Here is a 23,631-nt window from a genome sequence, read left to right as displayed (position 1 = left end):
GAGAATAAAGATTTCCCCTTGAGGATTACCTTTGAAAATGGGACAGATCTTCCTCCAGATTGAGATGCATCCATTTCGGTGATACTGCCCCAGTGCCAGCTCCATGTAGAAGAGCGGGATCCCTCCAAAGATAGCCATGATTGTGTACGGGATGAGGAAAGCCCCTGAATCAAAGGGACCAACGTTAAAACACCATTCAGAGAGGCATTGGATGGTAACAAGTGGCCTACGCAACAAAATGTTGCAGTGTGGAGTGTTTCTGATCAAGATGCCAGCCAGTCAGCTGTGCCCTCCCCAGAAGACTCAGTTCCCTTGACTTCCCACCCCCAGCGCTGCTCAGCAAAGGTCAGTCAGCATTTCCTTTGGCTCCTCCTTCCTGAATATTAGTTCTAAAAACCTTGGTGTTTCCCCAAGCATGCTGACAGATTCCTCTTGTGCCTGGGGGGTGCACTGTGTCCACAAAGGTCTCTGAGTGCCAGAAATAGAGGGAACAAGGTGGGGGTGTTGCAACAACAATGTTGCTGTGTGGAGTACTGCTGTTCAAGACCCCAACTACTCCCCTTCCCCTAACCCCAGTTTTCCATCTGTCAGCCAGCTGAATCCTTGCTGTCCTGTTGCATGCTCAGTTGTGCATGCTTTGGGGGCGCGGAGTATTGTGTTCAATCCCAGCTACATTAAAATCTTTGATCTTTCCATTGATGCCTGTAGCCAGCTCTCCCTTCCATCTTGAGGACATTGCAAAATAGCTTATCAGAATGAACAAGTCAGGAAATGACTTTATCGAGGCAACAATGCGGTTTCTTTCCTTTCTTAGATCTGTTTATCTTCCTCTCCAGCCGGTTGTCAACATTTCACGCTGCCCAGCCTCTATGGGGCTATTTTAGGGATAGCTCCCTATTTTGTCCACAGCTCCAGGAGCGATTTTAAGAATCCCTCAGTTAATACAGATTGCTTCCATGCTAGAGTCCGCTTGGAGTGTGTGTTGTTTTTTGTAACCTGTCGGTAGGCTTGGGCAATGTACTGATACATCGCCCAGGACCGTGTATGGCTGCTTCACCTGGCAATATATCATGGGTGAAACCAACACAGCTCCTGAGTCCCTCTGCTACCAGTGCCATGCTCAACATCAGGCGGCTGGTAGCAGAGGGACTCAGGAGCAGCAGATAGATAGATAGATAGATAGATAGATAGATAGATAGATAGATTCTTTATTGTCATTACACAAGTGCAACATTGCACAAGTGCAACGAAATTGGATGCCATCCCTTAAAAACAACAAAAGCAACACAACAACAACAACCAAACAAACCACATTCCAGCCACACCCACACCCACACCCATCAAACTCCCAGGTCACACTATCGAGTTACTGCATTTAAGAAGGCCACAGCTCTTGGATAGAAACTATTTTTCAGTCTATTTGTCCTTGACTTGATGTTTCTGTATCTCCTGCCAGAAGGCAGTAGTACAAACAGACTGTGTCCCGGGTGAGATGCATCCTGCAGGATATTGTTTGCTTTCCTAAGACAACGGGAACCGTACAGTTCTTCCAAAGATGGGAGGGGATGACCAATAATCCTTTGGGCTGTGGTTATGACCTTCTGGAGCACCTTCCTCTTCCTAGCTGTACAGCTGGAGAACCAGGCACAAATACAGTATGTGAGAATGCTCTCTATGGAGCCTCGGTAGAAGGACACCAGCAGTCTCTCACTCAGATTGTTCTTCTTTAAAAGTCTGAGGAAATAAATTCTCTGCTGGGCCTTCTTCACCAGAGCAGTGGTATTTGCGCTCCAAGTCATGCCCTGATCGATAGTCACTCCCAAAAACCTGAATTCCGCCACCCTCTCCACCCGTTCCCCGTTGATATACAAGGGCTGAATGTCCGCCTTTTTTTTCCTGTAATCCACCACCAGTTCCTTGGTCTTAGTCGTATTAAGAGCCAGATTGTTCTCTCCACACCAAGCACAAAGCCGCTCCACCTCGTCCCGATAGGCGGACTCATCCCCTCCTGAAATGAGCCCCACCACCGTAGTGTCATCAGCAAACTTGATGATTTTGTTGCTGGAATAAATGGCTGTACAATCATACGTATAGAGAGTATAGAGCAGGGGACTCAACACACAACCCTGTGGTGAGCCGGTGTTAAGGCTAAGGGCTGTGGACATATGTGACCCTACTCTAACCCTCTGAGAACGTTCTGACAAAAAGTCCAAAACCCAGAGACAGGTGGAGTTGGAGAGTCCAATCGCCTCTAGCTTGGACACCAGTCTATGGGGGAGGATAGTGTTAAAAGCAGAGCTAAAATCCACAAACAGCAGCCTCACATAACTCCCCGGCTGCTCCAGATGGAACAGAGCAGCATGGAGAGTGGTAGTGATAGCGTCTTCCGTGGATCTATTTGCCCTGTATGCAAACTGGTAGTTGTCAAAAGTTGATGGAAGACAGGAAATAATGTGACGGCGCACCAGTTTCTCAAAACACTTCATGATGATTGGAGTCAGTGCAACTGGTCTGTAGTCGTTCAGACTACTGATTGTGGATTTTTTAGGCAGAGGAACAATAGTTGACGACTTCAGGCAGGGTGGGACAATAGACTGGTGTAAGGACTTGTTGAAGATCTTAGTAAAGACCCTCGCCAGCTGATCCGCACAGCCCTTCAACACCTTTCCCGTGATGCCATCAGGTCCAGCAGCCTTCCTCGGATTCACCATCCTCAATACCTGTCTCACCTCATGCTCCTCTACAGTGAATGAGGGGCCCCTATGGGCTGGTGGCTGTAATACCGGCGTCTCAGGTGGCTCCTTCTCGAAGCGAGCAAAGAAGAAGTTAAGCTCCTCCGCCAGCAAAGGGTCACCGTCGACAGCACCAAGGTTAGGTTTGTAGTTGGTAATATGCTGAATCCCCTGCCACATCTGTCTTGTGTTGTTACTCCTTAAATTATCCTCAATCCTCTGCCTATAGACCAGTTTTGCCCGTCGAATACCCCTCTTCAAGTTTGCTTTTGCCACACTGTAAAGCTGCACCTCGCCCGACCTAAAAGCCCTGTTCCTTTCCCGCAACAGGCACTGGACCTCTCTATTCATCCAGGGTTTCTGATTGGGGTAAAACCGGATGGATTTATTTACTGTGACAGTGTCTGTGCAGTGATTGATATAGCACAGAACTGCCGCCGTGTGCTCCTCCAGGTCTGAACGATCGAAAATGTCCCAATTGGTTCTCTCAAAACAGTCCTGCAGCTGATGGATAGCACCTTCAGGCCAGATTTTAACAGTCCTTGATATTGTGGGAGCCCGTTTCCTGAGTGGGATATATGCTGGTACCAGGAACAGAGACATATGGTCGGACTGGCCCAAATGTGGCAGCTGTAAAGCCCTATAGCCGTGATTTACATTCGAATAAACTTTGTCCAGTGTCTTGTCCCCTCGGTTTCACCTGTGCTATACTGCCACATGAAGCCACCATCGCGTTCTGCCCCTCATGCTGCAGAGGGAGGAGCAAGCTGTATCGCCAGTCCAATACAACTTATTCCTTCCTCGGCTTCTTTAAACTGTTCCCGCTGCTCCCCCACCTGAGTGAGCCCCTATGCCTCACATGCAAGCTGGAGAGGCATAGGGCTCACTCAGCTGGGGGGCGGGAGCCTTCCCACCCCCCAGCTCAGCAATGCAAACAAGCTGTATCATCCCTGACCTGCGAGGCACTGGGAGGAAAGCCTCTCAGCTCCAGCATTGAGAGTTGCGACAGTTTCACCTTGTGCCTTCAACGTAGCTTGTTGCTGCATATCACCAGGTTGCAATGTTTGGCTGGCAACACATTGTGGTGTTAAAAACCTGACATTGCCCAGCCTTGCCTGTCAGCATCTTTTAAGTGGGAATGCTGGGTGGCATGAGAGAATTGAGTCTCAAGCATCTATATATATATATATATATACACATACACACACACACACACACACACACACACACACACACACATATATACATAAAAAGGGTAAAGGGACCCCTGACCATTAGGTCCAGTCGTGGCTGACTCTGGGGTTGCGGGGCTCATCTCGCTCTATAGGCTGAGGGAGCCAGCGTTTGTCCGCAGACAGCTTCTGGGTCATGTGGCCAGCATGACTAAGCCGCTTCTGGCGAACCAGAGCAGCGCACAGAAACGCCATTTACCTTCCCGCCTGGAGCGGCACCTATTTATCTACTTGCACTTTCAGGTGCTTTTGAACTGCTAGGTTGGCAGGAGCAGGGACCAAGCAACGGGAGCTCACCCCATCGAGGGGATTCAAACTGCCGACCTTCTGATCGGCAAGTCCTAGGCTCTGTGGTTTAACCCACAGCGCCACCTGCGTCCCTATGTATATACATACTCTTTATTTAATTGCAAATAAATGCTTGCAATCGGCCTTACCTCCAGTTCTCGCTTGGCCTTTGGTTGCTTTGTGCTGCAGGTTTTTCGGGGGGGGGGCAGATGTTAGTTCACAGCACCACCATCCTGCTCCACCCCCAAGTATATGTTAGAGGAGCAAGGCCCCGGTGCTGTGCCAAGATTAAGCAGGGGGGCTGCAGGGTAACTGACTCTTGTGAGCCACTTTGAGCTCAACATTTGTGTTTGGAAAAGCAGAATACAAATATTGAATCAAATCAATCAATGGACACTCACCTCCTCCGTTCTGGTAACATATATAAGGGAAGCGCCATACGTTTCCTAGATCTACTGCATAGCCAATAACAGAGAGGAGAAAGTCCACTTTCTTGCTCCAAGTCTCCCTCTCATCCAGCTCCATCAGCTGCTGCTGACCCTCTGCCACACAGAGGGTGGTGGTCATGGGAGCAGCGGGTGTGGGAGGGGTGCCTTCGCTGCCCCCTGTCGCATTGCAAGGACTTGGGCTCTGGGCTCCTGAAATCCCATTGGACACAGGGCTCGTTGTCTCCTCCTTTTCTCCCTGGCTAGGGTGGGCTTGGTTTGCACCCTCCACCAGTTGGAATTTAGGTTCTGTGATCTTGATCAGGAGTCCGTTCTCTGAGCAGTCATCCCCTTCCTTACAGTTCGAGGCCTTTGGAGGCGCGAGGGGCTGGGTCTCGCTGGGGGCTGCCTTCTCCATTCCGGTGGGTTAGAAGGCAGCCTTCCTATCCATCTGCAGGGGACTTCCACTAGGACCGCCTTTCCAGCCACAGATTCCTTTGTGGGTTTTCCAGCATCAGCAGCTCAGCTGTGGGCCCTGCAACATGTTTGAGGAAACAGGCAGCTCAACATTTTAATTGTGCAGGGGAAAAGAAAATGGCAAGATGATTATCAATTGGTTATATGGTCTTATTTTACATAAACATGCATACAGAAATGAAACTTCTGTTTTTTTATTTAATAATGAGATAGAAAAATAATTGTAAGCGGCAAGATTGTAGAAGGCAATGTTCAGCTCTTGCAATGATGCAGGTACTTCAAGGCATTTTGCTGTATAATGTGAAGGACAAGGTAGTGGTCTCTTACCATTCCATATACAGAACCCAACCAGGGTGACTCTTACTTCAGTGTTGGTAATGGGATCGCATCCTCTACCACACTTGGAGCACCAGGACAGCTTAGGGAGCTCAGGCAAAATGGGGGTGGGTTGATACACTGCTCTTCAGTATCTGCTGCCTAAGCAGCTACCTCAGTCTACCTAATAGTAGGGCTGGCCCTATATGGCAGGTACTGGGGTGTAGGTGATGTTGCTGCTAGTACTGTCACCAAATCATTTCAGATACTGAAGAAGTGTGCATGCACACGAAAGCTCATACCAAGAACTGACTTAGTTGGTCTTTAAGGTGCTACTGGAAGGAATTTTTTTTGTTTTGACTACGGCAGACCAACACGGCTACCTATCTGTATCTACATTACCAGGCAGAACAAAATGTTCCTCTTCCAGTACAGCCTTCCACACAACTACTCAGAAGCAAGCCCTGTTGCTTTTTGTTGGGCTTACTCCCATGTAAGCATGAGGAGAGCCATAACAATTATCCCAACGAAGCAGACCCAGGTCTGTGCAGTTCCCATTTCCATCCTGGAGTTGCATCCATCTGGTTAATTGGCCCTTTCCTAAGAATATACGAAGAGCCCTGCTGGGTCAGAGCAAAGCCCACTTAGTCCAGCATCCTCTTCTGCTAGTGACAAAGCCCCACTCTGGCATAGGCAATGGACTTTGGCTCTCTTGGTGCTTTCCAATTACTGGCATCTTGCTCCAGATTTGCAGTAATGGTTGGCCTTCTTGTTACTACTTTAGGAAAAGACGCTGCTATTGCCCTCTGCCCCCGCAATGACAGTCTAATTGGCACTGACTTTTCTTTTTTTCTTTTAACAGTATTTTTTAAAGGATCTATCCTTGCCACCCTCTCTTCATTCTGTTTCGTTGATCCCTCTCAGTGGACACAAATGCTCTGATTTCATGTCCAATTGCTGCTACCTGCTGTCACGATTTGACCTACTCAAACTCTCAGGCGCGCCCAAAGTAGCTCTTTGGAACCCGGCCATTATTTGTAATAACCTCTCCCTTCTGTTTTTATAATCAGGTAGGTCTTGTGCCAACGGAAATCTGGCCAAATAGGGGAAGAATGATCTAACAGCCACGCTGTTGTGCTGTGTGAGCAGTGCCGTAGCCAGAGCATTTGTGGTTCAAGTCACATCATACTCCCTATGTCCCACCCAGTCTTCATTGTGCAGAGTGTAATACCGGTCTAATTTACAGGACGGTTGAACATGCCAGCTGGCTTTGAACATTTAAGGTGTGCTATGTTAGGTGCAAAGGGACGTGGGTGGCACTGTGGGTTAAACCACAGAGCCTAGGACTTGCCGCTCAAAAGGTTGGCAGTTCGAATCCCCGCGATGGGGTGAGCTTCCGTTGCTCGGTCCCTGCTCTTGCCCACCTAGCAGTTTGAAAGCACGTCAAAGTGCAAGTAGATAAATAGGTACCACTCCAGCAGGAAGGTAAACGGTGTTTCCATGCGCTGCTCTGGTTCGCCAGAAGCGGCTCAGTCATGCTGGCCACATGACCTGGAAGCTGTACGCCGGCTCCCTCGGCCAATAAAGCGAGATGAGCGCTGCAACCCCAGAGTCGGACACGACAGGACCTAATGGTCAGGGGTCCCTTCACCTTTTTACCTTATGTTAGGTACAAAGCAGTCTTAGAAAAATAAAACCAAGATATTTGAGGATGCGCAAATCAGACAGTGCTTCTAGTCCAGCATCCTGGGCATTCAGAGGTATTGACTTCCTCTGGCATAAAGCAACATATGAAAGCAATGTATCCAGCCCTCTTAATTTCTATGGTGTCGTACTTGCTTGATTTTTAAAAAGCATTGCTTATTGAACATTGGCGTTACCAGATCAGCTTCTTTAAAGCCCCTCCCTTCCTCCCAGCTGCAGAATTCTAAACCGTCATAATTCCAGCTATTTGAATGAACGCACACCCTCCCCTCCCCCTGAGAACTCTGTTCTCCTCAGCCACCGTCCACCCTGAGATGGTGGGGATACGGTGTGCTGCGATGAGCACCGAAAATCGTGGAAACTTTGCCAGTGTTTGGAGGGGGGCTTATTGCTCTGTCGTAGAACCTCTTGCTTTGCATGCATACGGTCCTGAATCCAACCCCCCAGTTAAAAGGTCTCAGGTAGCAGTGATGGGAATTATCTCTGCTGGAGACCCCAGATACTGGCTGCCAGGGAGCTAGATGGGCAAATTGTTTGACCTGGTATAAGGAAGCATCATCGGTTCCTAAGAGAGTGAAAGGAGCTCAGTGGCAGCGCACTCTGCTTTGCCTGCAGAAGGTCCCAGGTTCAAACCCCTGCATGTCCAGTCAAAATGGATTAACAGGTGATGTGAAAGACCTTTCTCTGCCTGAGGCACTGGAGAGTGGTAGCCTGTCAGATGATGCAGTTCTAGTCTAGATGCTGTAAAGCACCTTCCTATGTTCCTACAGTACCATATTGGCCCAAATATAAGCCACACTTTCCCCCCCAAAAAAATTCCGACCATGAAAAGTTAAAAGTGCAGCTTAAATTCACGACCTACAAAAACTGGCTTTTACGATATCACTGCTGAAACAAACACACATTAAAATTGAACAAAAAGTGTTTTATTGCCAATATGCGAGCTTGAGTGCCTGCAGAATTGTAGCAATTACATAGCGATTTTAGCGATTGTACGGTAATCTTTGCGGGCTTGCAAGATCAAAGGCTTAAATTGGCTCGCAGCAATTTTCACCCTGTAACCCAATTTTAAGGGAGTGGCATATATTTGGGTATTTTCTTTTTTCTTTTTTCCTCTTGAATTTTAAAGGTGTGGCTTATTTGCGAGTGCGGTTTATATTCGGGCCAATACGGTATATGACTTGCTAGTTAGAGAAGGTGCCACATTGGGTCATTGAGCCTTACCTACAAGAAGGGATGGAAGGATCTTTCAGTTTCATTTCTCCCAGCTTCTCATTTTTCCAATTTTACATTCAGTTCTCCACATTTTTACAGCAATCTGCAAATTTGTTTTTAAAAAATCCTCATGAAAATTATTCAGCACTTTAGTTCAAATCTTTCCCAATAAACTGATTTTTGTATGCAGTTTTGACTAATGTACAGATTTTTGCAAGTAATTTCCCCTAATATAATGCATTTCTGTATGTTATAAGTAAGGGAAGTCATAGTACCACTCTATTCTGCCTCCGTCAGACCACACCTGGAGTATTGTGTGCAGTTCTGGGCACCATCTGTCTGCATGGTCACCTGTCAGGGATGCTTTGGTTGAGATTCCTGCATTGCAGGGGGTTGGAATAGATGACCCTCAGGGTCCCCTCCAATTCTATAGCTCTACGAAAAGACTATTGCTGGTTATTACATACCTTTAGTGTGTGATAGGTTAAACAAACAGCTGTATTTCTTATGCTCACTTAACTGCTGGAATCTGACCGAAAACCACAAGTATGAATGATGAAGGAGCTTTCATAATTTGGGAGTTATGAGCAACATCCCAAGAGACATGAAAGTAACTTCTGAGCACTTTCCGTTCACAGCATATTGTTGACACATGGCATGTCACACCACAAGGTGTTGTGATGGACAAGCCTAGCGTAAGTGGCTTCTTTGAAAAAGCATCGGGCAAAGCAATGATCTATGGACAGCATGCAGCTAAAACAGTTAAAAGAGAGGACACCCCTCAGATCATCAGATGTTGGGGACAGGGCTGCCTGTCTCCATCCAGTGCTCTTCTAGGAGAGGAGTAGGGACACCTGGCCAGTTCCTATTATAGGCAGAGTAAAGTTTTTCACCAGCTGTCACCAAGCTGAGGCTTCCAGACATTTTGAGCTACAACTTTCATCAGCCTCATCATCCCACAGCAACATCCTGCGGACTTAATTGGCAAGACCTGGGTTTAAATCCCCACTCAGCCATGAAGTGCCAGAGGGCCTTTGGCCCACTTTCACTGCCTTACCTACTTTGCAGGATTGTTGTGAAGGGGGAAAGTGGGGAGGATCTGCCCCATGCAGCCCACAGGAGCCTTATTAGATCAGAGAACTCTAATCAACAATCCAGTATCACCATCTCCCGGCTGTGGCCAGGTGGGAGCAGTTTGTAAGAGGAGAAAGAAGAAAGGGTTTGTACCTGCTGAATCCTGAAATTCCAGGGCACTGTGAAGGCTCCCCATGCAATCACCTGCTAGCTCCTTTTCCCATGCAGAGAAACCTGGATCTCTAGGGCCATGCGCATGTTGCAATTGTCATACCTTGGTTAATCATCAACTAGCGCACAGCTATCTACTAAGACCCTGAAGCAGCAAACAGCACAGAGCAGGAGACCGAGCACTTTCAATTTTTCCCGTGAGGATTCCACGCCTGGGACATCCTTTCGGAGCTCTGCCACTGGAGGGCTCAGCCAGCCTCCGAAAATAATAAAAACCACGCTGGGACTGGAAGCCCAGTGATTTCACAACCTGGGCAAGAGCAATTCAGTGCCAGGTACAATTGCAGAGAGGCAACCCGGGTGGACTTTAAGCCTCTGGGTTGGACTTGACAGAATGGCAGAGAATGACCCACCGGTCACAGGCACCCTGGGAGAGAACTTTCCACAATCATCTTCACGTTCCGTTCCACAGCCAGCTTCGGTTAAGGCCACCCTGGGCTCCTGCTGAGTCACATCCTCCCAGTGCCTCATCTTTTTTATATACCTATAAGTAACTTATTTGTAATTACGGCTCAATTCCATAGATAGTTTAGGATTTGCTCATGGAATTTGCTCACTGCCACAGGACGTGTTGACAGCCACCAGCTTAAGGCAGCTTTCGAAAAAGGAGGAGACCGACCACAGTTAGCAACCCAATATCTGAATGGAGCCTCCATATGTATGCAGGGATAGTGCTTTAAGCCATTCTATTATTTCTATATTGTTTTATTTCTATATTTGATTCCTTTAAGAATTGCTTCCCGTAAAATATCCCAAAGTGATTTCACAGTTAAAAAATCAAGAAAAACAACATCAACAAATTTATGGGCTGATACGGAAAAAAACATTTTCCAAGTGGCACAGCCCTGGACGGCTGATGGCAAGTAAGTAACAGCCCGTCTAACTGTGGGTTGGTCTGCTTAACAGCCAGGCTGCCCAGGCACCTTTAAAAAAAGAAAGACCACGCAGCCATGTCAAGAGTTTGGGGCAGCAGGTATCCACTAAACAAGACTTCGCCATCCTGGTGCCCAGCAGATGCTTTGGCCCATGGGTCCCATCAGTCCCAGCCAATGGTGATGTTGGGAGTTGTGGTCCAAACATCTGGAGGGCGCCAGGTTGGCAAAGTCTGCGCTAAACCCCTTGGGGCTCACTTCCCCCTGGGACTGGCTCCTTCGCCATCTGCCGTTCTGCCCGTCACCACCCAACACTTTCCAGGTCCCCCAGTGAACAGCATCAAGGATAAGAGTTTATTACTATCTATTTTTGTTCTGAGCCGCTGGAAAGGTCACTCTTACGCAAACACAGGCTGGCTGGCTGTTCCTCAACAGCTGGAAGCACCACTAATAAAAAACATACAACCTGGAAAGTGCACCCGGCTTTGGGGCTGCTCTTTTTCTCAAGCGCAGCTTAAGCCTTGAAAGGGGCTCTGGGAGACATTTGGAGGGTTCAGGCACACCTTTGCTCAGAGGCAAGCTAAGGGAAAAGAGGCTTCTCCACTATGGAAGGTGGGAAGGAGATATGCAAGACAGACCACAGGGCCATCCAGCAGAGTATCTACAGTGGCCGGCTCCCAGTGGTTTGAGCCTTTCTGCAGATGCTGGGGATTAAATCCGAGACCCTCTGCTTACATTATCGCCAGTGCTATTTTTCTAGGTGCCGGAGTTGAGATCCTGTGAGCTCTGGCTGGGGGAAAAAATCCCTGCTTACTACTGAGCTGTGATAACAGATTCCAGTCACCTAGGTTGTTAATAAAGGGCTGCTCTGAATAGAAACATAGGGAGCTGCTTTATGCAGAGTCAGGCAATTGGCTCATCTCAGTTGGTATTGCCCATGTAGCCTGGCAGTGGCTGTCTCCTGTTCCAGGCAGGAATCTCCTCCATCCATACCTGGAGATGCCACAGACTGAACCCAGGACCTCCTGCCCACAAAGCAGGTTCCCTGCTTCTGAGCTGTAGGCCCTTCCCCCAGAGCCGTTAGGGTCCCCCCATTCGTTTGAGTAGTCTGGCTTATTCAGCAAAAGCTGCCTGGTACAGGATCAGGCCGTATGTCCATCTAGCTCAATAATGCCTACACTGATCGGCATCAGCTTGCCAGGTTCTCAAGCAGAACGCTATCCCAGCCCTACTTGGGGATGCCGTGGAGTGAACTTGAGACCTGTTGCATGAACCACCAAGATGCAACCCTTGCTCCTTAACTGCAAAGATGGGAATGGACTTTTCACCCAGGAAGCCTCTTGGCTGATAGTTGGTTGCTATGGAGGAGAAGTGCCAGGGGTCAGTCTGGAAAACAACATCTAATCAGCGATTTCCAGGTGTGGAAGTTGGCTGTGCTTTTAAGTTCACGAGGAGGAAAAGGCACTTTCTGTAAGCTCAGATGCTCCTTAACTTTCAGTTTTCCTCACAAGAACCAGACACAAAGCCCTGGCCCTAACACCATGCCCCCCCCCAAACAAACTTTAAAAATCAAGCATTCCCTGTAGGATGCATCCTGCAGGGGTGGAATCCAGACTTTGCTTTGTGGAGCATATTTTGTAGTTACCCACATTTTACCCATGCCAGACCCCTGCCGAAATTTCACCCCTTCGGTTTTTCAGACTCTCATGGGAAAGAGTCCTCCCCGACCTCAGGAATGAATGTATATGGGTAGCCTGGCTGTTATCTAACTGTAGTTCATGCAGCTTTGAGTGGGGATTACTCAGGGTGATTTATTTGCAAAAGGAAACTTTGCCGTAGGCCAAGGCAATTGCATTTAAAATGCATCTTGCAGGCCAAGGATAGGTAGCTGGTCTTCGAGGCCACTCTGTTGGGCCCCTCACAGCCAAACACCAAATCTTCATCATAGTACAGCTTAAAAGTTCCCCCCCAGTTTCACTTGCAAAAAAGAGAACCATTTCTCTCCTTCACCCAGTGGTACGAAAACAAATAAACCCACCTGCAAACACGCACACAATTTAACGGAGGCTGGTACATTCCTGACTTATCAAAGCCAAGCCCACCAACCATGGATTGTGGTCCGATAGGGGTTGGCAGCGTCACCTCCACCATTTTGGCAGCAGAACCAGAAAGCAGGGCTCTTTGAATGGGGCTAGTGGGTCTGTGTTTGGTTTTGTGAGATAATATGTCCCTTCTCCCTTGGATTCAGTACATAACTCAAATGCCTTATGTCACTGCGCTTAGCTGTGCTTCATTTTATGCCCAAGAGCACTTGCTTCATTCACCGGGGAGTCTTCAGTGCTAGACGGGGCCAACTTCCTTTGGAAGAATGGATGCTTGGAGCAGGGTTTAGCAAAACACGTTTCAAAAATCTACTACCATGGGGAGGAATTTGGTTCAGTTTGGATTTCAATGCAAAACTAGCAAATTAGCAATTTCCCAAAGCAAACTGGGACACAGGTGTCCTTTGAAATTCTCACACTAACCTGAAATTTGCGGTGCAGTTCAGCAACCACATATTTTGCACGAAAAATTGCTTAGAGTGCATAAAAACCACATACATTTGTGAAAATAACATGTGAAGCATTATACAAAGGGAAATCACTGGCAAAAATCTGTATGTTAGGAGAAATTTCAGTCCTAATTTGCTGATTAATTTTCATTAGGGTTTTTTAAGAGAATGATAATTGCAAGTTAACGCAGAAATATGAAGAACAGAATTTAAGGCTGGAAAAATGAGAAACTAAGAGAAATAGACAAATACATTCAGCCCTACCTGGGCTACATGTGCAATAAAGTGACCCCTCCAATGTCACAGAAGGGATGGAAGCTGTAGAGCAATCTCTTCATACCAAGTCATGCTCTTGGTCTTTCTAGCTAACAATGTCTGTTTGGGTTCATAGTCAGAGAGGATGTTTTCCATCACATGCTAGCTTATCCTTTTAACAGGAGAGACCAGAGATCAAAGCATAGACCTTATTCCTGCAAAGCATACACTCTGCCCCCTGAGCTGTGACCATTCTGCGCCATATTACCAGATCTGGTGATTCGTCCACTTGGCCCAATGTTGTCTACTCTTGACTGGCTCCCCATGGAGAGAAGAGTCTTCTCGCATCACATGCTCCCTGGTCCCTTTCTCACTAGAGGTGCTGGGGGTGAATGGGCTCATGCATGCAAAGCAGAGGCTGCTACCAGAGAGTTATGGACCTCCCCTAAAAGAGAGAAGGATCCACCCCATATCAACCTTTAAGAAGCGTGTTCTGGATTCAGGCAGAGGCATCCATCCATTTCCATCTAAAACCCAAAGGATGGGATTTGCGCTCAAAATCTGTTCCAGCCCTATGCAAACCTCATTGACCCCGGGTCATGCTTCTCTGTCACTCCAAAACTTTGGCTCAGATTACTTCCTTCTCTTTCCCTCTCCTCACTTCTAAGAAGTCTTCCTTGACCTCAACCTTGTTTTTCCTGAAGATTGTAGGTCCATTTATGAAACCATTCCTCACTTCATTCTTGCTACGCTTGTGAAGTCTTGACTTGTTCATTCATCCTGTCTCTTTCTCTCTCCTCTCCCTCCGCTCTCGTCTGCCCTTACATTTCAGATGCACTGGGGTGCGGTGGCTTTTTGCCTGTGTGCTTTTTGCCTGTGTGCCAGCCGTGCTTTAAAGCTTGTTTTTAGTATCTTTTGGGGGTCAATCATAGCTTCCCAGTCAGAACAAAAACAGTCTCTGAAGTTCTTCCCAGCTTAGACAACAAGCTCTGGAGCCAATTGTCTAGAATAGCACAAACCTTCAATTTTCCACAATTGAGTCTATGTTTGTTGTTATTGTTATTTATTATGGTCTGCATTCCTGACGAATCTGTGGAAATTCCAGACTCCTTTGGGCAAAGACCTTTTTTCGCTATTTTTCACATTCAAGCCGTGCGCAGCTTGAGGGAGACCAGCTCTTGACGGGCTCCCTCGCAGCAGAAAGCAAACTTTAAAATGTTCTGCCTTGGAAGATCTGTTGTTTGTAGAAAGGACCAAAAGAATTTTGTGGACTGTGGGAATATGAACCGTTTCTCCCAAGAAGACCACTGGTTATGTCTCATTAAGTTCTGCAGCACTCTAATTAATTAACAATAAACAGAACCAAGTACCTATTAGAAGCCTTTGCAGTCACACACTTCTGCATGTCTCCAAGTGCCAGGCACAATCTAGTGTAAGAACACAGCAGTCCCCCTGCAGCTGGATCAGTCCCTAAAGGGGACCTATCTCACCCAGCATCCAGTGTCCATAGTGGCTGACCAGAGGCTCCATTGGGAAGCCCACAAATAGGAGATGATGGCAACAGCCCTCTTTCCAGCTTTGCTTCCCAGAAACTTACTCAGAGGTAAGCCACCTCTGTGCATTCAGGCTCCACTTGGCTATCCTGTCTCTGAGCTTTCTGCAGTCTCACCCCTCCACAAAATCGTGTGACCCTTTAAAACCATCTAAAGCCAAGATCCTTGTTCTGTGGCAGAGGATTCTGTGGTGGTAGACCATTTATCTGAATCAGGTTGCCACTGCTGTGATTTAATATATCTTTCAAAACCTACCTTGCACCTCGAGAGTTGGTGAAGCACGTGTACAAGCTTTTGCATTCCACAGCAGGCAGAGATTTGTGAAACTCAGATAGCTTGCATATTGTTGCCCCTAACCTAAGTGAACACCCAGCAAAATGTCAAGTGCATTTGCGCCTAATGCTCTCAAAGGCAGCTTATTCTCCAGCTGGAAAACTGAGCCAGAAACCCTGCACACTTCTGGAGGCCGATGAGAGCTTCATTCCATTTCACTTTTAATTTGTATACCACCTTTCTATATTATTATACACAAGGCAGTTTCCAAGCTGTGATCCAAAACACCCAGAGGGCACCAGGTTGGGGGAGGCTGGCCTACACTCCTGTTTCCATTTAAAACACAATGCAAAAAAGAGCATGGAAGATTTGCCAAGGCAAAAGAAACTACCAACTAGCTCCGTATTGCCTACACTGACTGGCAGCAGCTCTCCACCTGGAGATGCTGGGAATTATACCTGGGACTTCCTACATCTGCTCTCCGCACTGAGCCACAGCCCTTCCCTGCACTTTATAAAATTAAAGTCACAGTAGCATATGTGCTCTTGATTCCCAGATTTTCAACTGGTTCCCCACGAGAGGCAGAGCCAAGCTGTGCTATCAAGAGGCATGGCGCTGTAATGCCAAGAAAGTGAGAACATGTACTAGGAATCACTTTTAAATTAGCTCACCAGGTTCCAAAGTCCTAAAACAGGTAAAAAACAGAAGGAGGGGGATATATTTATTTTTTGATGGCCATCTTACTTGAGAGGAGATCAGAACTAAAAAGGCACAGTGACATTCCTCGTTCCTTCATGCCTATGTTATGGCCCCTGGGGCCAGGGTCCCGTCCTTTGTTGCCTGTGCTGTAATGAGCCACCTATATGTCATTGCAACTGTCTTAAGAAACAAAAGAACCCCAAACCTATTTTCAGATATTTCCACATCTGCTGCCTCTCTCTCCCTTTCAGCTTTCCCAATCTTTTTAATGTCCTTGGAGGTCAAAAGCACCCGTCATCCTGCACTTTATACCACATTTGTAATTTATTTTCATAGACCCATGCATGTTGTGAAATTTGTTTCGCTTCTGTCCAGTTCAACTTGTTAACTTGTCACCAAAATAAGCTCCTTCCGTTTGCTCTGTAAGGAGGGGGACACCCACATACCCCTCTCACCTGTACAGGTGTGTGAGTGAGAGAGGTGTTGTGAAAATATGAAATATTTTGACATCAGTAAGCTGTCAGGTAAGCTGCGGCAGTTTTTCCTGTCTTAACCAACATGAAAAGCAAGGCACCCAAGTTAACTGAATCATTGTTCTTGTTTGAAATGTCTTGTCCCTACTATTTTTTTGTTTAAAGCACACTTTTTCTCCCTCCTGCCCTCTCTCTAAAATAACGAGGTTGCATCTTGCAGTACGGCTAAGGGCTGCTCCGATCACTCAGTCAAAAGCTGGTTGAAACACGCTGCTCACCCGTCTCTCAAAGCTGACACTAATAACTGAGATAGCAAGCATGTACAGACAGAAAAGCTGAGGAAGGAACACATTCTTAACTCAAGCAAAACTTGAAACAGCAACAAATAAATAAATAAATTCAAAAGGCTCCCTTGTCCCCGTCCCTGTCCTTCCCCCGTCCCCGTCCCTTGGAGCTGCAGGAACATTTCACTGTCTGACTGTCTGTTTTAAGTGCAGCAGGGGCATAAAAGCCTCTCATGCAAATATATACAGACTCTTTTTTTGGTGTGCATTACCGTTGCCATCTCAGGTTTTTGTTTTTTTTAAAAAAATAAAGATTGAAAAAGATGAGCAAAAGCACAATTAGCTCTGCTGGGGAAGGCGAAGGAAAAGACCCTCCCCAGCTTCTGTCTCATAATCACTAAACAGGGCACTTTTAGGCATCTGCATTTAGAAGAGGTGGGGGGAGAATAAAGCGTAAAATACCTGGTGTGTCCCAGCGGATTCAGGAGCGCTTCTCCTGCACTGGCTCATCCAAGCCGGCCTCACCAATCCCACCTACATTTGCTTTGGATCCTATGGGTCAATTTGCACCGGGGACTGTCTTTGTATACCCCTTCTTCTCACATGGTCCGATTCCCAGATGCTCTTTAAGATTTTTTTACGTCACTTTCTTTCTTCTCCTCTCTCTTTCTCTCTCTTTTTTATAAAAAATAAACTTTTTGCCTTGCCAGGAGGGACTGCAGCAGGCTGCAACCCTCCTCCTAGAGGTGGGTGACTCCACACACAGAAAAAGCAACCAGCTCACAACAGCTCAGAGCAGCAGCAGCAGCGGGAGGAGGGCTCCAGGCACAGCAATGCAAGAGCCTCTGGGTTGGAGTCAGGGAGGGCAGCCTGGGCTGCGGCTATAAATGGAAGCGCGAGGGGGGGGCGAGGGAGAGGGGGGGTCTGCAAATGGGGGCAGAGAGTGGCTGGGGGTGGATGATGAGGCCAAGACAGGTGCCCTGCCACTGTGGCAAATGTGAGACTGGGGTGTGTGTCTGCTTCTGGGCCACATTAGGAGAAGAAAAACAGACTTTTGCAATTCTCACCCGTCCTTCTCCATTCTTCACTTTAAGGACAAAGAGGGGGGGGAATGCAAAAATTGTCAAGTGGAAAGGGACTTGGGGTTTGCTATCAGAAGTTGCTCCCAAGCAGGGCTGGCCCAAGACATTTTGCTGCCCAAGATATTTGTTATTTCTGTTACACAACTTTCCACCAAAGAGTTCTTCCCCCATTCCCCCCTCACAACAACCCTGCGAGGTAGTTTAGGTTGAGAGACCATGACTGGCCCCAAGGTCACCCTGTGAGATTCCTCCCCGAATGGGGATTTGAACCCTGGAATCCTAGGTCCTCATCCAATGCTCTTAACCACTACTGCACAAGTTCTGGCGTAGGCATCCAAGATACCTGAGGCAAAATGAAAATGTGACACTCCCTTTCTCTAGCAGTAGAAAGACAATAGCAGCAGATTAAGGAGTTTACGAATTTGCCTGCCCTTTCCTAATACCTAAAATTTGCTGCCTGAGACGGCTTTATCACTCTGCCTAACAGCAGGGCACGGCATCGCTGGGATGGAACCCAAGACTGATTCGGCTGCTTTTAATCACCACAAACACTTCCTCTCCTCCCAGAAAGGAAAAAAAAACTCATATCCACATACCCCACACACAAAACATCCCAACCACAAATTTCCTTCCATGAAATGGTAAGATGAGTGGCAGAGCACACACTTGACTTGCAGAGGGTCCCTGGTTTGATCCCCAACTTCTCTAGTTAAAAAGGGACCAGGTGATGGAAAAGAGCTTTGCCTTCTTGAGATCTTGAAGGGATGCTACCAGTCAGAGTCCACACTGCTGGGTTAGAGGGACTGAGGACACCTCTAGACTTTCAGCATTTTGCAAGAAGGATATCAGTCACCAGAAATCTAGGTTTGCACCACTAACATTAGTTGAAGCACTCTGGTGCAACATATCCACTTAAAGAACAACAACAGGCTTTTTGCATTTAGGAAAGCAATGGCAAAATGTGATTAATGGGAAGGCGTATATAACTGCTGATACTGTAGAGACTACTCACTGTTGTGTAACTTCCCTCGCAAAAAAATCAGAACAAATCTTCTGTATATTTTGGGAAGCGGTCAGTCTGTCCGCCCATCTATTCTTTCGAGGCTTGGCTGCCTCTCCAGATATTGCCTCCAAACTCTGCACAAGGTGGGGCAGCCGTCTTTGTTGACATCAGGACCCTGGCCTCCATTTTAACCCAAGATGGTGGGCTGAAACATGGTTTGGGCAACTTGTGCAATCCATTTTAACCCAGTAAAGAGTGTTCATTGTATTATCTTCACATAACTTTGGGCAAGCAAATGAGGTTGCACGCTCAACAAACATGGGATTGATAACTTTATTTTTCTGTGCCGCTTTTCAAATGAATCCCAAAGCAGCTTACAAACAGTAAATAAGAGTAACATAGTCAAACATAATAGAACAGCACAAAATAGCATAAATCATATTTACAATCTATAAAAAGCTATTAATAAAGCAGCAACTAAACATCACAGTTAACATCAAAATCCATAGTATATGTTTCACAAATAAATGTGGCAGTTATACTCTATAAAACAATATTAACAACATTAACAGGATAACAACTAAAAAAAAAAAAATCTAAGCACTGTTAATACACACACTTGCCACGCCTCCAAGACGGATAAGCTGTCACTTTATTCAGCTCATTAAAATACACATAATGCCCGTTGTTAAGCCAGCTCAGCCAGATGCTGCATTGGCCGGGGTCCTCAGGTAGGGAGCTATGGTAGAGACAGTGGAGCTTTCCGGCCTTCTGCCAGTGGCAAGGTGGATGTTGACTTCAGGTCCAGGCGTCGTGGATGAGGAATTCGTCCGCGTCACTAGTCCAAGATGAGCCTGTCCCTTCAGAGCAGTGAGTTGCGGCTGCAGTAGGTTCAGAGGCCGACTGGGTGTCCTGCACTGCCTCCCTGCCAGATGCACTGTTGGGGGAAAATGTGCCCTGCAATATTGCAAGGTGAGATTTGGTGATCCCTTGAACTCCTGCTGCCCCAGTTTGGGCTCTTGAGAGAACCTCAAGCCCATGAGAGCTGTCAGGTGGATCATTGAAGCAAGCAGGGGAAATGAGAACATCACATTAGGTTAGTGTGTCAGACTAGGACCTGGGAGCTCTGGGTTCAAATCCTCACTCAGCTCTTACGGGGTGGCTTTGAACCAGTCTCTCTCTCTCACACAAGCACACTCAGTCTTTAACTGTCCTCACAGGGTTGCTGTGGGGATAAAATGGAGACAGCGAGTGCCACCTTAAGCTCCTCAGAGGACAGCTGGGATATAAATGTATTAATTTAACTGCATTGCAATTAACAAGGGAGGGACGGCAGCCTTTCCCCACCAAAGGGATTATGAGACACAGGAGGAAGGTGGGAGTCTGCAGGGATCTCTGCAGCAGCATCAGTCCTGGGAACAGAGGAAGAAATTGCCAAACATTTCTCTTTCCTGCTCCCCCTTTTGTTATTTCATCCTTTTCTCCACCCCACCCCCTTGGATAAGGAGAGGAGTTGCTGCCATCTGAAGGCCAGTGGTGGGATTGCACTGGTGGCTTGACAGGTTGAGGGGGACCTGGGAGAGTGGTGCCTGGGTCCGAGGGGCTTGTCTGTGGAAGTGGGGGTGACCTGCATGGCCGGATGGTCTCCTGTCCTCCACCCGAGATGTACCAACACAGCTTTAATTGGTTCTCTGCCGCCTCCCTGCCGCCCCAAATTGGGCACCAAATAGATTAGGATTAAAATAGCTGGCAATTGTTAGGACAACGGGAGGAGATCTGAGTTGCATGGATTACAAGGGGATCGTCTCAGCCCTTCTCAGGGGAGGCGCCGCGTCCGGATTACCCACGAAACATTCCTAGAGGCTGCTCAAAAGAGGCTTTGGGGCAGACAAAGGGCTGGGTTGAGAAAAACAGCTTGTGATATAGCATGGGGTTGGGATAAGGGAAGCGGTGGCGGCTGCATTTCAAAAAGGGAGGTGGAAATGGCATTGATCCCACCAGGCACATCCAAGACCTTCTTTTGGGAGGGTAGAGTTATTCACTTGTAAATACATGAATGAATGAATCTAGGCTTCTAAATACCACATCACTTTCTCTCTCCTAGGGCATATAGGAATTTGTTGCAGTCTTCTGAATTGGGGGGGGGGCAGGAAGCAAGATTCCTTCCTTTAGGGAAGGAATTGAAAATAAAACTGTGGATATAAAAATCTGAGGAATAGTGGAGTACAGTGTAGTGTTCCGAATGGATATTGTGGAGCTGGGAAAGGTGCAGAAATGAGCAAAAAAGAGCTTGCTGGATCAGGCCAATGGCCCATCTAGTTCAGCATCTTGTGCCAACCAGATGCCCCGATGGGAAACCCACAAGCAGGACCTGAGCCCAAGAGCCCTCTCCCCTCCTTGGGTCTCCAGCAACTGGGATTCAGACGCATGGCTGCCTCCAACCATAGAAGCAGGCTATATTCATCATGGCTAGGAGACAGCCTTATAGAATCCTAGAGTTGGAAGGGACCCCAGGGGTCATCTAGTCCAGCCTCCTGCAGTGCAGGAATCTCAACTCAAGCATCCATGACGGATGGCCACCCAACCTCTGCTTCAAAATCTGCAAGGAAGGAGAGTCCGCCGCTTCCTGAGGGAGACCGTTCCACTGTCGAACGGCTCTTACTGTCAGAAATTTGTCGTTTAGTCAGAATCTCCTATCACTTGAAGCCATTGGTTTGTGCCCTACCCTCCATGGTTTAACTATGTGCGTGAAGTGTGGTTTTTTCTGTCCTGAACCTTCCAACATTCAGCTTCATTGGATATCTGAGTTCTTGTGTTAAGGTAAAGGTAAAGGGACCCCTGACCATTAGGTCCAGTCGTGACCGACTCTCGGGTTGCGGCGCTCATCTCTCTTTACTGGCCGAGGGAGCCAGCGCACAGCTTCCAGGTCATGTGGCCAGCATGACTAAGCCACTTCTGGCGAACCAGAGCAGCGCATGGAAACACCATTTACCTTCCTGCTGGACTGGTGCCTATTTATCTACTTGCACTTCAACGTGCTTTCGAACTGCTAGGTTGGCAGGAGCAGGGACCGAGCAACGGGAGCTCACCCCGTCGCAGGGATTCGAACCGCCGACATTCTGATCAGCAAGTCCTAGGCTCTGTGGTTTGTGTTAGGAGGGAGAAAAAACTTGTCTCTCTCCACTTTCTCCATGTCATGCATAGTCCTATAAACTCCTATCATGTCGCCTTTTGCTTGCCTTTTTTCTAAACTGAAAATCCCCAAATGTTGCAACCTTTCCACATTCCTTTTCTGAACTTTTTCCAACTCTACACTATCCTTTTTGAGGTGAGGCGACCAGAACTGTACATAGTATTCCAAGTTGCAGTTCAGCAACATCTGGAGGGCCAAAAGTTCCCCACAGCTGGTTTAGATTGCTGAGCTAGATCGACCAATGGCCTGAGACTGTATCAAGGCAGCTTCTTACACAAACTAAACACCCTTTTTAAAAAAAAAAAATCCAAGGGACTTAAGAGACTTAAAGGCAACAATTAAAATAGGTCTGTTACTCCAGTGTAGATAGATGTATTAAATGCATGAAAGCATGCAACTTTTAAAAAACCAATAATTTAAAAATAGAAATGGCCAGAATTCTAGACTGCTGTGCAAAATGGGGGTTTGCTTTTAATTAGTTTGACCCAATACCTGGATGGATACAAAATCAGTTGCTTTATACCAGGGGTCGGCAACCCGCGGCTCCGGAGCCGCATGTGGCTCTTTTACACCTTTGCTGCGGCTCCAGGGCGGATACTAGCGAGGGTAGGAGGCGCACTGTGCGCCCCGACACTCCCCACTGTGGCGGGCGCTGTACTGGCTGTGACGTCGCATGGGGGCGGTGCGTGCATTAGTCATGCACCGTCCCGACGTCACCTTCCTGCCCGCCCACCCGCTACATTGTAAGGGGCATGTACGCTGGTCACTGTTTGGAAGGGGAGTGAAGAACACACACAAAAAAAAAGGTAACTTGTTAATTTAACGTTTATTTCTATGAGGAGGAGTAATTCTGAGGGGTCAAACAAAGAAATAATAAAAAAGTGACAAAAAAGTTATTTTTATAATGACGAGTTTTGCGGCTCCCAGTTTTTTTTTCTTTGGAAACAGGTCCAAGTGGCTCTTTTTGTCTTAAAGGTTGCAGACCCCAGCTTTATACCCTAAGCCTGTCTTAGTGTCGCCTAACTTTCAAGATGTTAAACATTTGTTGAGGACTAAACTGCTTTATTAGAGATTAACTCTGCGACCAGCTTTCAGTAAGAACCCATTCAGTTTCATCTCTCCTCTCGCCAAGTTCATTCTGATATGCCCTACGTTTTTCTCCCCATTGCTTTAGTTTGGCAGATTCCCCCCACCCCTCTCAGAGCTCTCTGATCTGGCACCAGGCTTAATTCCCAGAGACTAGTGTGGGGATTTGCCAACCTGGTATTGCTGAGACTACAACTCCCATGATCCTTGACCCTTTGGGCCATGCTGGCCGAGGCTGATGGGGCTGGAGTCCCAACACCATGCTGACAGACTGCAGCTAGCTGTGGATCAGTGGGGGCTTGATCTGCAGGTGTGGCTTGTGCCAAATCAGAAGTTTCCAATGTGTGGAAAGAACCCTTGGCAAAGAAGGACCCCAAAGCAGACGCCTTATGCCATGTCAAGACTATTTGCCCATCTAGCTGGCTAAACTGAGCTAGTAGCTCCATATTGTCTCCTCTGACTGGCAGCAGCTCTCCAATGTTGCTGGCAGAGAGGTGGGAGGGGAGTGTCTTCTCTCCCCTCCCCCCCCCACTGCCTCATTCATTTGTTGGCAATATGTTTTGCAGTTTGCCAGCAATTTATGCATCAATAATATCAATACAGGACACCGAAGC

General features: G+C 47.4%; 1 protein-coding gene across 6 annotated transcripts in view; it reads right to left on the bottom strand.

Annotated features, from left to right (window-relative positions):
- The window catches only part of SLC6A4 (solute carrier family 6 member 4), a 38,054-nt gene extending 19,417 nt beyond the window's left edge, over positions 1 to 18,637 (bottom strand). The window contains exons 1-4 of one of the 6 annotated variants that reach the window (XM_083715140.1): positions 9,616 to 9,728; positions 8,398 to 8,491; positions 4,654 to 5,212; positions 30 to 164 (exon numbers count right to left, since the gene is read on the bottom strand). In XM_083715140.1, coding sequence (XP_083571266.1) covers positions 30 to 164; positions 4,654 to 5,095 — 577 coding nt within the window. In that variant the 5' untranslated portion in view covers positions 5,096 to 5,212; positions 8,398 to 8,491; positions 9,616 to 9,728. Of the gene's footprint in view, positions 1 to 29; positions 165 to 4,653; positions 5,213 to 5,481; positions 5,633 to 7,349; positions 7,410 to 8,397; positions 8,492 to 9,615; positions 9,729 to 13,639; positions 13,766 to 17,115 lie in introns of those variants that run through there. The other 5 variants (XM_083715136.1, XM_083715139.1, XM_083715137.1 and 2 more) reach the window with 5 other exon arrangements.
- Positions 18,638 to 23,631: the final 4,994 nt, after the last annotated feature.

This window comes from Podarcis gaigeae (genome assembly GCF_964106915.1).
Source record: "Podarcis gaigeae genome assembly, chromosome: 15".
Classification (NCBI taxonomy): domain Eukaryota; kingdom Metazoa; phylum Chordata; class Lepidosauria; order Squamata; family Lacertidae; genus Podarcis; species Podarcis gaigeae.
Note: the sequence above shows the minus strand (reverse complement) of the source record. Positions and strands in the feature narration are given on the sequence as shown.